The sequence below is a fragment of the Coenobita brevimanus genome, chromosome 90 (genome assembly GCF_032717465.1).
Source record: "Coenobita brevimanus isolate Jiangsu-jjx chromosome 90, ASM3271746v2, whole genome shotgun sequence".
NCBI lineage: Eukaryota > Metazoa > Arthropoda > Malacostraca > Decapoda > Coenobitidae > Coenobita > Coenobita brevimanus.
In genome coordinates this window covers 2739875-2754799 of record NC_137043.1, presented here as the reverse complement: position 1 = coordinate 2754799, position 14925 = coordinate 2739875, and the positions used below count along the sequence as shown (strand labels likewise).

The following is a 14925-nucleotide window of genomic DNA, read 5'->3' as shown; positions in this document are numbered from 1 at the left end:
GGGGGAACAAGTCAAGAGTGAGAGCAGTGGAAATGAGTTACTTGAGTGGAGCATGTGGAGTGACATGGAGGGACAGGTTGACGAATGAAGAAGTGAAGGAACGTTGTGGGGTGGATGTGGATGTGGTTGAGAAGATTAGGAGAAATACACTGAGGTGGTTTGGAAATGTGAAGAGAATGGAGAATGAGAGACTGACTAAGAGGGTGTATGTAGGTGAGGTGGAGAGAGGGAGAAGGAGGGGTAGACCGAAGATGAGGTGGAGGGATGGAGTTGAGAGGTATATGAGAGAGGGGAGAGTGAGTTGGGGGGAGGGTAGTCAAATGGTGGGTGACACAGTGACTTGGAGGCGTTTTGTCTGCGGCCACTCTTAGCGGGATTAGGGCGTCGAACTGTAGATAGATAGATAGATAGATAGAAAAAACTGTTGAAACGTCGAATAATTAGTTTTGAATAGGCTAAAGAAATAATCTCCAAAATAACTTTTGAAACATGAATCTATCTTTGTCTGTCTGTCTGTCTATCTATCAGTCTATCTAACTATCTTTCTGTCGATCTGTTTATCTAGACATAGATCTATGAAATTAGCGGCATATGACCGTGGCAGCTGCGCCGCCAGATTTTAATATTATTCAATCAGTCTATGAAAGTGAAACTGTACTGAACCTCTGACAAACCAACAAAGCCTCAAAGCAACTATCAAAAGCTCAAAATAACTCTACAGGCCACAGAATATATTTATTTCAGTAATCCACAAAGTGTTTATAGCAGGTTTTCCCGGTCCTCCTCGTTCACCTCAACATCGTTTATGTTGTCCAAATCACCATAATATAATTCTACAGTGCACAGAAATATCACATCCACTCGTAAGATCCACAGCGTAATTAGAGCGGCTTCTCCCGCTCGTTTTCCCTCACCTCATCGTCGCTCATGTACAACTGAACTTTCAAAATAAATAACACAGCTTCAGAATGTTTATCAGAAGTTGCAAAACAAATCTACAACCCATAAAATCACAATCATGTCCACTGCTAAGATCCACCAAGGGATTATAGCAGGTTCTCCCGCTCCTCTTCGTCCACCTCGTCGTCGTGCATGTCGTCCAAATCGTCGTCATCGTAATATAAGTCGTCGTCGCTCCAGTGGTTCGTCTCTTCCTTGTGGGCCTCGAGAGACATTCGGGTTGGGAACACATCTTCACACGTTGAGCACCTGTGGGTGAAAGATTGGCTGAGAGAGAGAGAGAGAGAGAGAGGACACAGGTTTACTAGACATTAAACAAGTCCTACATTCAGATTAAGAGTCAGAGAATGGATAGATGTTGTCACGGGGTTTTTATGGTTATGCAATATTAAAGAATAATATTCAGTAATACTTAAGAGCAGGGACAAGAATTGACTTGTGAAAATCAAGCAATGATTACTTTATGCCAGCTTACTTCGCCGATTCTCTAAGGACGAGAATTTATAAACTTTCTCAACAGTACACAGCAGGGACTAATTATTCATACGTGCTGTTTATTAGTACTGTTGGCCTCTGGAGAAAATGACTCCACCCCTGACAATCAGTAACTAATGCTATTAATGATAAACAAGTTCTTGCTGGTGCAATTAACTCCAGGTTGCACAACGGATTTTAAGCTTAATACAAAAGGACTGGCCTAAGTACCAGTTGTGAATAATGCAAAGCATTTATGCAAACTAGGAGCTATAACTAAAATAAGCTTACTGGAGAAATAAAACACGAATTTACATTACATTAAGCTCAAGAAAAAGAACTGTAAATTTATTGATTACAATGAGATAAATTTACATTACATAAGTCTCAAAATGACTTCAGAGTAAGGAGAACACACTCACTCACTCAAAAGCTAAACTCTTATACCTAGGAAAACTGAAAAGAAATACTGGTCAGAGAGTGGGCTAAGAGGGGACTGGGCGTCGTTGCTGAGGAAGGACGCTGCCACGCTGAACATCTCGCCAAATCATGCTAGGTGGGAATTCAGGATCTTGCTAGAGAATAGCGGCGACGGGACTGGGCGTCACTGCTGAGGAAGGACGCTGCCACACATGCTGCTCGACACTGAGCCTAATTGAACCTACTTCCACGATGCTCAAATCCTGACTGAGTTCAAATTGTGAGGCGAGGGCTGAAGCCACCCACTAACTGGTAACGGCTAGAAGTGAGCGAAACACGCCCATAATAAATCACTCAGGCAGAGGTGCTAATGTCGCACACAAAGACGGTCACTTATGAAATAGTGAAAAATGTCCTGAAAAACACTCCCGATCGGGTGAATAAGTGGCATTTGACTGAGTGATACATACTGGGATTCCACTAGAATTCACGGTTTCCCACCAAAGTTTAATGTCACAAGTTTATTTAAATATATGATCGCACCAACTCGTGACATTACGCCCCATCAAAATAATTTTTTTTTTTCTCAGGAAAAAAATTTCAATATACATACATATAAATCCTAACTCAGTCACACAAGATTCACACTGTGGTGTGTGTGTGCTATCCTGCTACAGGAGAAAGTCACTGTCGCCAGTGAGCAAAAAAAAAAATCATATATGTTTATAGAAGCAAGCTTGAGGGAAAAACTCCGTGACAACGGTGAAAAATCCTGTACTCAGGTCAAACTGAGCGAAAAGTTCGCTACATTTACATTAACAACTAATTGTCATGTAGCGTGATGTATGTAATCCATGGTGTAGGTATGACAGCTGTGGTGTAACTGTACCTATGTGTAAAATCATGTAATACAAATTTATATTAAATAATGATGATGAGGCAGAAGAGAAGAGGCGGCAGCATGCGACAGGGACGACCAGTTGATCTGCACAACAGTGCTGCACCCGACACCTGCACCTGTGAAAGGAATCGAGGTGGAACATCAAAAGTGTCATTTCTCTCTCTCTGCCTAGCAATCAGTACTTATGTCATTATTAACCAGGAAACGTAGTCTTAGCATTTACAAATCTCTCAGGACCCTTGTAGTTTACTGGTTAAGCTAACTTATTAACCAGGAAACGTGTCAGATCTTGAATTGTTCAAATCTCTTAGAACGGGCAGTTTACTGGTTAACCTAACTCTACACTTACAAGTAATGACAGGAAGCTGAGAATCGCTACGCACTCTCGGGCAGGTCACATTTTAACACCCATCGTGCGTGTGAACACTCATGTGGATAATGTGCATTCTCCGGGAATCCTCAGAGAGGCCCACAGCTCGAGACGTTCCACAAGGTATTTCATACACAGCCTCGGACTGTCTCTGCAAGGTTCTCGAACTTCCCCCTTAACTTATGGTATATATGTATGTACAGGCCCTGGACATACTGTGTCCTGTGGGGCCAACGAGCGAGACATCAGGTCTGCACCCACATTACCACTGACCTGTCTCCCAACTACTTCAGAGATTATGGGTGTGGATTCACATGGCACAGGAAGGACGTGTCCCTGATTGGTGTTATGTGGACACACATTGCAGGAACGCACAAAGCTATCTATCTCTCAACCCATCCCTGGCCAGAAAAAGTCAGCTCGGATACGGCCCTGGGTCTTCCTTTTGCCCATGTGACCTCCTGAGGCTGAACAATGACCCCATTCTAACACTTTTAGGTGGTAGTTCGTGGGAACGACGAACTGCAGTCGAACCTCGCCCTTGAGTGTTCGTGACTCACGGTAGAGCAGTCCTTGTTTACAAAGGAACTTGCCTTGACCTCCCCGTGAATACATTATCACTCTACCCTTTTGCTTCTTCCACATGGCAGCAAGTGTTGGGTCAGAATGTTGTTCTTGAACAACAACTTGGCTACAAATCAGATCTTGCGGCGATTCAATGGTCACTGGGGTGACACAGTTTGGAGCGTCAGCCATGGCTCGTGTTACTGCAGCCGAAGTCTGAGTAGCGTCATCTTCGGTACAACTATACTTGGCACCGGGAATATTGCCTATGATAAGGTCAAATAAAGGTTCTGGCATGACAACTGCGAGTGTCGTACCAGTGTAAAATGGAGATGCCACCTGGATATGTGCCTCAGGGAACAATCTCACTGATCCATCAAGAAGGTTAGCTTGGATCTGTCGACCTGTGTACTTCTCAGGCCGAACTAGACTCTGCCTGACAGAGCAACCTGAAGAACCATTGTCTCTCAGGACCTTCACAGGAATGCCTCCCACAAACCCTGGCTGAACAAGGAAGGCACTGTCACCTGTGGGAGGGCCTGTGGAGGAAGCAGCTAGCCACTGATTAGGCTGCTGAATAAATGATGCAGCAAACATGGTGCCCTGAGAATTTGATACTTGAGGGGTTGTACTCACTGCCTGGGGAGATGGAGCATTGGCCATCTGTGGAGGAGGGTTCACTGTCACTGTGGGACTAGTGAACTGTGGGGAAGTACCCATACTGCGAGGGAAAACACAACTGTGCTGCTGCAGAGGAATGAAGGCTGCGTTCGCCTCCTGCCTCCGATACACTGGGGCTGGTGCTGAAAAGGTTTGTCCCGTCGGTCAGTTGTATGGCTGATACTGCTGCTGGTTAGGGTACTTGTTGTACCTCTTCCACTCAGGTTTCTGAGTGTTTTGCCCCTGGTCCTTCCTCTGTGGTTTTGGACCTTGGCCATTATTTTGAGAATGGCCTTGTTGTTGGGGTTCAGTCTGAGACATTTTCCCAGATTTATCAGGTTTCCTGTTCCAGGTATGCTGCTTGCGAGTTTGATACCCGTATGCAGTGAAGAATGCGTAGCCCTTCTCCACCATTTGGCTGGCATCCTTTACATGGCAGATCTTAAGCTGAGCCATAAGTTCAGTAGGCCATGACTTTTATAGCTGCATGCACAGCATAAGGTCGATTATTCCCTCACACGTGGAAGGAGTTTCATCTTTCTCCATCCACTCATCTAAGTAAGCAGTAAGCCGGTCAAGAAACTGAACGGCGGTCTCTTTTTCCTGTAAACGCGCCCTCATGAACTGACTCTTGGCGTCGTCAACTGTGAGACCGTACGCTTTGACGAGTGCAGCCTTCATCATCTCATACGTGAGAGTGTCTCCACGAATTCTGTGGAGAATATTGAGGGCAGGGCCCTCGAACAGGCTAAGAAACTGAAGCCGCTTAGCTGCATCATCCAGCTGGTAAAGTTGAGTCATGTCTTCAAAACAAGCTATCTATGGCTCGATTTGCTCGCCTTCATTGTATGGGGGAAGCTTGATGTGTGGGGTCACCATAATATGTGCAGGGACAGCGCTTGTAGAGCTTAGGCCAGCTGCACCAGATGTGTCTGAAACCAAGGAATCTCGCTTGAGCTTCAGCATTTCAATTTCTTGTTTTTCACGTGCTTCTCGCTCGGCACGTTCGCGTTCTCGTTGTTCTCGCTCATATTCACGTTCTCTCTCTCATTGTTCTAACTCGAGTTGACGTTCTCTCTCACCTTGTTCTTGCTCGTATTTGCGTTGTTCTCGCTCTTGTTCTAACTCGAGTTCACGTTGTTTTCACTCATGATCATGTTCCTCGCATTGTTTTCGCTCGTGTTCACGTTTTCTTTCACGTTCTTCAAGAGCATCTTTCTCAGGTTGTTGTTCGTAATTAAACCGTGAGAGGACGTAGCTCTGGATTTTTGCTGGGTCAGTAAGGCCCATATCTTTAGCTTCCTGTACACAGACGTTGCCAGCCATGATGCTAACTCAGTCTAAGTAAACTAGAGACTCAGTACTGACCGCAGTTTTGCAGAGAAAGATGCCAATAATCGAGAATAAAGAATATAGGCACAGGTTAGTGGTGACCAGTTTTATCTAATTAAACTAGTAAAGAAAGAAAATTAAACAAACAACTGACTGTGAAAACTATTGCATAAATCAATAGAACTGAATCAATTATCACCAGTAAGATAGTGCCTATAGACTTTAATGATAAATACCTAAGTATGAGTGAGTGAGTATTATCTCGTGAATAGCTTTAGAGCTAGGAGTTAATATCCTGGAATGAGGTCAACAAATGTCATGGGGTTTTTAAATATATGTAATATTAAAGAATAATAATCAATAATACTTAAGAGCAGGGACAAGAATTGACGTGAAAATCAAGCAATGATTACTTTATGCCAGCTTACTTCGCCGATTCTCTAAGGACGAGAATTTATAAACTTTCTCAACAGTACACAGCAGAGACTGATTATTCACACGTGCTGTCTGTTAGTACTGTTGGCCTCTGGAGAAAGTGACTCCACCCCTGACAATCAATAACTAATGCTATTAATGATAAACAGGTTCTTGCTGGTGCAATTAGCTCCTGGTTCCACAACGGATTTTAAGCTTAATACAAAAGGACTGGCCTAAATACCAGTTGTGAATAATGCAAAGTGTTTATGCAAACTAGGAGCTATAACTAAAATAAGCTTACTGGAGAAATAAAACACGAATTTACATTACATTAAGCTCAAGAAAAAGAACTGTAAATTTATTGATTACAATGAGATAAATTTACGTTACATAAGTCTCAAAATGACTTCAAAGTAAGGAGAACACACTCGCTCACTCAAAAGCTAAACTCTTAAACCTAGGAAAAATGAAAAGAAATACTGGTCAGAGAGTGGGCTAAGTGGGAACTGGGCGTCGTTGCTGAGGAAGGATGCTGCCACGCTGAACCTCTCGCCAAATCACACTAGGTGGGAATTCAGGAACTCACTGGACAATGGCAGCAGTGAGACTGGGCATCGTTGCTGAGGAAGGACACTGCCACACACACTGCACGTCACTGAGCCCAATCGAACCTACTTCCACGACGCTCAAATCCTGACTAAGTTCAAAATGTGAGGCGAGGGCTGAAGCCAGCCGCTAACTGGTAATGGCTAGAAGTGAGCAAAACACGCCCATTATAAATCACTCAGGCAGAGGTGCTAATGTTGCGCACAAAGACGATCACTTATGAAATAGTGAAAAATTTCCTGAAAAACACTCCCGATCGGGTGAATACGTGGCGGTTGACTGAGTGATACATACTGGGATTCCACTAGAATTCTCGGTTTCAAACCAAAGTTTAATGTCACGAGTTTATTTAAATATATGATCACACCAACTCGTGACAGATGTTCTCACCTCTTAATCCAGGTAGAATAAAAACGAAACAAAGTTAATATGTATAATAAGTGTGGTCTGCATAGTTCTTGTGATCCCCCATGGCTCACTGCAAGGGAATGAAGCCGTCCCTCTCCATCTCGTCATACCGGTAGAGCCTCTGCTGCTCTCTAGTTCTTGTGGTGGGTACAAATGCATAACTCTGGTGCTGCCTGACACAGGAGTATGGCCACGGGGAGTGTCCAGCACAGTTGTAGCTTGACAGTGACATGATGAGTAGTAGCCTTGTGTCAAGGGATGTAGGCAGCAACTTATACAATTACCTTGCATACCGTAGTTACGAAATTTGTAAATCAAGGATTCTGTACTTATATGGACAATGAACTCAGTCCTGGCACCAGCATCCTGGGTTTGTAATCACCCAGCTCAGGAGGGGGCCACTCAAGCTAAGAAACAATATCTTGGGCATCAAACCACTCAGCCCAGGGGGCAACACGGCGACTGTGCCAACTACTGGCAAAGATGGCTCCCTGGAGGACTCAGCAGATATCGAGAAAAATCTGAGAGGGCTGGTGGTTGGTTCAGCAGGAGCCTGTGTTTCAGGGGGCGAGGCTGTGCTTAGTGAGAGGCTCAGGCTGCTGTTTTCTCGTGCAAAGTCTCCTAGATAAGAGCGAGGGGAATATATGGAGCGGCACAGCCAAGTGACTTTAAGTGAGGTAGAGTCTGCCCGAGCACAGTACACAAAAGACTGGTTCGACAGGGCATCTAGGTGATAAAGCTATATCTTACTTCTGCATAGTCACAAAAGCATGGTGTATTAGTGACGGCAGAACTATCTACTGACACATTGATACAGGCTAGAGCTTAACTCTGCAGAGTCAGAAAGGCTTGATGTATTACTTAAGGCAGAGCTCTCTGGTGACACAAGAGGAGACAGAATCCTAGATCACGTGTGCTTCCAGGACATCCACTGACTTTCATCTATGGAGCTTGTACAAGGAGAAGCAAGTGTTTAATACACAAGAAAAAGCCATGAAAACATGTTCTAGGACGCCTCCTAAGCCACTCGGAATACGATTGTTAATGTTAAGAGTAGCGAACTACAGGTGTACTCTAATCCTATTGTGAGCACTGTGTAGGTAGGCTAGAGCAAAAGTTTATCAGTACACACTTTCTGCCAAACAATCTAACACCATGCATGATGGCTTCTACAAAATGCACCATGACTACCCAACGTTGACAATTTGATTTTCATGACATTGCCATATGCATCGTGCTTCAAACATTTTCCTCTCAGTATTGTTCTCACGTGCACATCCAATAATAGCTTAATTGGATGGGACGGCACGAGCTGCATTGATCATTTGAGGTATTTTCAGACTTACCTGCCTGAAATAGTTTGAGATGCTTTTTAAAATCGTATATACAGCTCACACAATGCTAGTTAATTGATTTCTTAAATATAGCGGAAAGACAATTAGAAACTTAAATAGGATACGAAAACAGAAAAAAAAAAAAATACAAAGAAAGTGGACAGTCCTTTGACAATATTGGAATTCTTGAAGAATACTGAGAATTGTATGTTCTTGTATACTTCTGGCAACAGCTAAATATACTGCTCTGATACTACCAATACTGAGATGTACTGTACTGTTATGATACTATTCTTTAGCCAGTTTCTACAGTGTTCTCTCTCTCTCTCTCTCTCTCTCTCTCTCTCTCTCTCTCTCTCTCTCTCTCTCTCTCTCTCTCTCTCTCTCTCTCTCTCTCTCTCACATACCCATAGTGCCGTCTCCTCGTCTGATGTGAAGCCAGGAGTCTGGGAGTCTCAAACGCCCTGTCACAAACGTTGCAAGTCAGCGCTTCATCTGAGGAGTGGATGGTGGTTAGTGACATTAGATGTGGATATAATCCCCCCCCCCTCATACGCACATAATCACATACTACCATACCACACCTCATAGCATCCTATTCTCTCTCTCTCTCTCTCTCTCTCTCTCTCTCTCTCTCTCTCTCTCTCTCTCTCTCTCTCTCTCTCTCTCTCTCTCTCTCGTTAGCTCAATACAGCAACAATCAGCTTAACTCCCTAACAATAGAGCTACATTACTGAAGCTCTCATACATGCTTCAGTATTAATCCCGTGAACTCCATGGCCTATTGTTAACATCATCATCACCATCATCTAATCCTTACACATCATCGTCATCAACATCATCATCATCATCATCATCATCTAATCCTTACACATCATCATCACCATCATCATCATCACCTAATCCCTACTCACCATCATCATCATCACTATCATCGTCATCTGATCTCTACATATTATCATCATCATTATTTTCATTATCATCACCATCGTTATCATCATCGTTATCACCGATCCCTACTCATAATCATCATAATATCCCCTGTCACCATCATCATAATCACCATCATATCCCCACCTTTCATCATCATCATCATCATCATCATCATCATCATCATCACCATCATCATCATAGTCATCGCTTATCTCACCATCATCATCATCATCATCATCATATCACAATCATCACTGTCATCATCACCATATCCAAAATCACCATCATCAGTCATCACTCACTATCATCACTATCATCATCCTCACCCACCATCATCACTATCATTACTCACCATCAACACCATCATCATTTACGATCATCACTCACCATCATCACCATCATTATCACCATCATCACCATTATCACTTACCATCATCATTATCATCATCACCATCATCACCACTATCATCACCATCATCAGTTACCATCATCACTCACCATCATCACCATCACTCACCACCATCACTATCATCACCCACCATCATCGCCATCACCACTCACCATCATCGCCATCACCACTCACCATCATCACTATCATCATCATCGTCATACTCCTCGTTCTCCGTGTCATCATCACCATCATCACTCACCATCATCACTATCATCATCATCGACATACTCCTCGTCCTCCGTGTCATCATCACCATCAACACCATCATCACTCACCATCATCACCATCATCACCATCATCACTCACCATCATCACTATCATCACTATCATCATCACACACGTCCTCAGTGTCGCTCATATGGTGATCCACATCGGACTCTAAAAAGGACTCTAAGAAGGATCCCTCATCCATCCGGCCGTCGGTGGTGGTGGATGGTGTGGTGGCGGTGGAGGAGGCCTGTGGTGTGGTGGAGTGTGGTGGTTGTGGTGGTGGTGGAGGGTCGTTGTGGTGGTGGTCGTTGCCGTTAGGGTCGTCATCTGAGCCGCTGAGACGATCATAGCCTTTCTTGGTGGAACGACTTGGATCTGTAATGGAAAAGATGAGAAATAATATCAATCTCTATTTCCAACCTACCCATCTACCTACCCACCTGCCTACATGCCTGTCCTTTATATTTATCTGTCGACCTCCACACATGTATTCTACCAAATTAATTATCTATATATGTATGTATGAATATATGTATGAATGTATCTATCTTTTTCTGTCTATCTATATAGCAGTATTATTTGTTTACCTAACAGGTATAAAACAAGAAGCGGTGTCAAGGAACAGCAAACCCGTCCCCGGTTGTCATTTTAGTGCTGACGTATAAACACAACAGGATATCTAACCAAAGATGTCACGTATCAAATATGGAGTATATCGACTGAAAATTGACGAGTTTATGCCCATTTGGAATTTTAGACTCATCCCACCTGACACTGACCCCGTACCACTAACTGGGGGGTGACCCCCCCTGATGTAATGAGGCATGTTATAGGATGCAGATTTGAAAGATGCACCTTTAGGGTTTGGCTTCATGTCGATATGACGAATATGAAAAGAGTTATGGAAAAAAAAAAAAAAGATTTTTACCCGTCCCCGTATTTATTTACATTTATGGGGCCACAGCCTGGGCTTTGGCCCAGTGTGACCCAAAATTTAATCAGTTGATCGGGAGATCATAGCCCATCATCCCTGTAATTTTAGTCAAGATCTCATCAGTAGTTTTCGTGTAAAGTTGTTTACAGACAGACAAACAGACACAAACAAACAGTCAGATGTCAGTGAAACGTCACAGGGTTGTAGGCATGTCGTGCACTATCTTATTTTTTCCAAACAGCTGTAGTGATAACACAAACGACTACAATGGACTGTATTACCATGGTGAAGCGCTATATGGAACGTCCAGCGGTGATGATAAGAACGGTCAGTGGTCGGTTCTGTGGGTAATATATCGATGCTCTGTAATATAGGCACGTTGGGCTCTGCAGTTTTTATATGTAATGTTAGGAAAACAACACATATATGTTGTTGTTAGTATTGTAATTATTATTATTAATGTATACCACGTATATTCACCGGTAAGGGGTGGTCAACAGGCTTGGTGGCCAAGAGATGAGGTGAGAGGTAGTGTGGTGTCAGAGTAGGGAAGGAGTAGGGTCGATGGTGGCTGGGAGAGAGGGGGTGTGCAACTGGGGCAGCAGTGGGGGTAGGTGATGAGTTGTCGACGGTGGGACAGGGAAAATGTGGTTGGCAGATACACGGACATAAGGACAATCATATGTATTATTGTACAGACTTATAGTGGATTAGTTGCAGGAGTAGCAGTAGTAGTATTGCGAGGGAAATTGGACACAATCGGTGGGAAAAAGGGGTTGGTAGTGGTAGTGCCAAAAATGGTAGTAACAGATTCAGCAGTCTCGTGCTAACGTTGTTTGTGTGGGAGTGATGATATGACGAATAATGTAATACAGTAGGGGTTATATGACCAGACGACAAGAAACATCCTAAGGAAAACAAAGGCATGCAGTAAGAGGATGTCGGGAAGTAAGAGTAATAGAAGAGGCAAAGACTGAAGGAAACTAATGCACATGTGAGGTGAAGCAACAGTTAAGGCCTGGATAACGAGGCGGAGCAGGATACCACAGCTGTATCTTCGTTGTCTCATAATATTTTGTGTTGTTTACTTCTAATTTCATCTGGTTATGGTTAACTATACAACTGGCTCGGTGCTTTATATGTATGATGAGGATCCGAAACAGGTGGGTCGTGTCTGAACCAGTTTTACAGGACCCCACGATAACATTAGTCTATGTTATCATAAATGCTATATGTGTTACGAACGCGTAATATTTTGCAGGTGAATAGCATGGAAATGTTTCGTATCCAGTTTCATTAAGTTTCTCACCATTCGCCTCGTAGCTCCGTACCAAACTACCGCTCATGGTTGTCCGTTCTCCTGCCCTCTCTCTAACCCTGACTTCCACTTCCTTCCACCGAGGGGGTACAGAAACTTTGGTGCGTGGGTGTACAGTCATGATTACTAATCTCTGACCAGCGAGTTAGCCAAAGTCGTGGCCAGGCGTAGGCTACACAATCAGACACGGTCATCCATCGTCCAGAAAGGTTTAGTGCTTCAATGAACAATGTTCTAAGAATCACTGAAACACTTTCGTTTCACAGATTATATTTTTCAAGTAATACGTATAAGCACCTTAAGAAACAGACATGAAAGTTGTTCATAATTGTTACTTTTAGCGTGTAATGAGTGTATGATGCTATTTGACATTCATACTGTTTTTTTTATTAATCTGTTTATTATTTCACTCACCTACTTCTTGAGGCGAGCCTTTAACTGAGCTGTTGATAGATGATAGTGGAAAAATGACAGCAGCCGGCATCCACACGACATAGTCTACGTATGCCTTATAATGCATATATCATTGACAACAATTTACCATTACTTTGGGGGACTTTGATGCATGGTCGTGGAGTGTGCAGACGTGTTTCTCTGGCTCTCCTCTAGCTGCAGGGTTGCCTCACCGGCTTTAGCTTTGTTTTCTCCGCCACTAGGGCGTTTTTCAATAAAGTTAGGTTAGCTAGTACTAATTCTCCTCCCAGCCCTTTAGAGATATAGTAAGTGTCTATATCTGTTTCCTGAGATTGCCTTTGCTTACTCACCTCTGGAGTGTACCCCCCACTGATCGCTCTGGGGTGTGAGTTATACACGGGCGCGTCCTCCCGAGAGTGGTTTGAGAGGGTAATCTCAGACTAGGTGTGTCTTTCCCAGGTACCTTGTCCCTTGCTTGTTTTTCTCCTTCTTCCCACTTCCCCCTCACGGGGGAAGTGGTTGCTATGACGGACGCCCCTGCTGCCTCCCCCCCCTTCAGGGGGGGAGGTGGTCCTGACGAATGTAACGACCGGACTGACCACCCCCAGACTGACGGACGCCAAACTCGTGCCCCACTTGACGTTCCTGTTGACAATGCCACGTTCGTCATTATCCATGCTCTAGGTTCGACTCCCCTGTCCAGTCTCAATCCCTTCCTTATCAAGAAGGTGATTGACCACTGTGCAGGAGAAGTCGAACAAGTGAAAAAACTTGCTAACGGAGATCTCCTGGTAAAAACTGTTAACTCGTCACAAGTGAGAGATTTGCTGAAACTGCGTAAATTCCACTGTTACGATGTCGAAGCCAAAATCCCAGTCTCCATGAATTCTTGCAAGGGTGTTGTCACTTGCAGGGATCTCATGGTGATGAGCGAGGACGAAATCGTACAAGAATTGGCGCAGCAAGATGTAATTGAAGCTAAATTCATAACTCGTTATTTGGAAGGCATAAGGACGAAGACAGCAACTATTATCTTGACATTTGCCAAAATTTCTCTTCCTAGTCAAGTCAAAGTTGGTTATGAAATCATTCACGTTCGACCATACATCCCTAACCCTTTCCGTTGTTTGAAATGCCAGTTGTATGGGCATGGTTCGAAGACTTGTCGGGCTTCCCAGCCAGTGTGTGGCAAGTGTGCAAGCCAGGGTCATGATGCGGAACATTGTACATCTGAGACGGTCTGTTGCTTTCACTGCAAGGGCGCTCACTCCACTTCCTCTAGGGATTGTCCCAAGTGGAAGGAGGAGAAGGAAGTCTGCACAGTGAAGGCAACTGAGGGCATTTCCTATTACGAAGCTAGGAAAAAGGTGAAGGAGTTGCATGCAACTCCCACGCCGAATAGGTCCTATGCTTCGGCGGTAATGTCCCGTCCTGTGATGTGCTCTGTAGAGACCCAGACTGACCCTGTCTTTCTCCCTCCTGCCACTCACAGTACATCTCCATCTCGACCTCCTGTCCGTTCCAACTCTCTCACTGACATCCCTAAGGCATCAACTTACTCTCAGGCTGCTGCTGCCTCTTCATCGGTACGGACTAAAACGAAGCCTGACAAGTCTAGTAAAAGTAACATGACCACCCTCACGAAACAGTCACGTCCTCATGTCCTTCCGGTTCCTACTCCAGCGAGGGAGAGAAAGGTTAGCTCTTCCTCGGGGGAGGCTGGGAACCTAGTTATTGATGACAATATGGAGGTTTCCATTAACAAGCACCGGGATAGGTCCCCCGGTAGTCGCTCGCCTGCCGGCGGGAGACAAAAAGACAAAGCACACTGGCCCCCAACGAAAATCTTAAACCGTCGCTTTCACTGTATTACAGTGGAATTGTAGAGGTATTGGGAATAAGTTACACAATATAGCAATCTTGCTTTCTATACACAGGCCAGACGTTGTTTGTTTACAGGAGACGCGCCTGGAGGATCACCCTGATCCTCCACAGTTCAGACACTATCACTCGTATAGAAGATATGAAGGTCACGGAGTTGCCATATACACACATAAATCACACCCACAAACGGAAGTGATTCTAAATTCTACTCTGGAAGCTGTCGCGTGCAGAGTAAAATTTAATAACACGTATCTGTCTATTTGCTCTCTGTACTGTCCTCCACATGGCCCCATTGATAGTGATGCTTTAAATTCACTAGTTGAACATCTCCTGGG

The 14925-nt window shown here is 44.1% G+C and overlaps 1 protein-coding gene across 1 annotated transcript; it reads right to left on the bottom strand.

Moving 5' to 3' along the window:
• Window positions 1–1046: 1046 nt before the first annotated feature.
• Window positions 1047–10242, bottom strand: LOC145411539 (uncharacterized). Its single transcript, XM_080281550.1, has 3 exons — window positions 10137–10242; window positions 8854–8941; window positions 1047–1209 (listed from the first exon to the last, which is right to left on the bottom strand). Exons 1-3 carry the CDS (start codon window positions 10240–10242, stop codon window positions 1047–1049), a joined length of 357 nt encoding a protein of 118 aa, XP_080137676.1.
• Between the last annotated feature and the right edge of the window lie 4683 nt (window positions 10243–14925).

Coding starts and splice junctions, on each gene's coding strand:
- LOC145411539 (XM_080281550.1), bottom strand. CDS start 10,242: ATGGATGAGGGATCCTTCTTAGAGTCCTTTTTAGAGTCCGATGTGGAT. Junction 8,942..10,136: donor TAGTGATGATAGTGATGATG/GTGAGTGATGAT, acceptor TCCACTCCTCAG/ATGAAGCGCTGACTTGCAAC. Junction 1,210..8,853: donor ACGAGGAGACGGCACTATGG/GTATGTGAGAGA, acceptor TTTCACCCACAG/GTGCTCAACGTGTGAAGATG.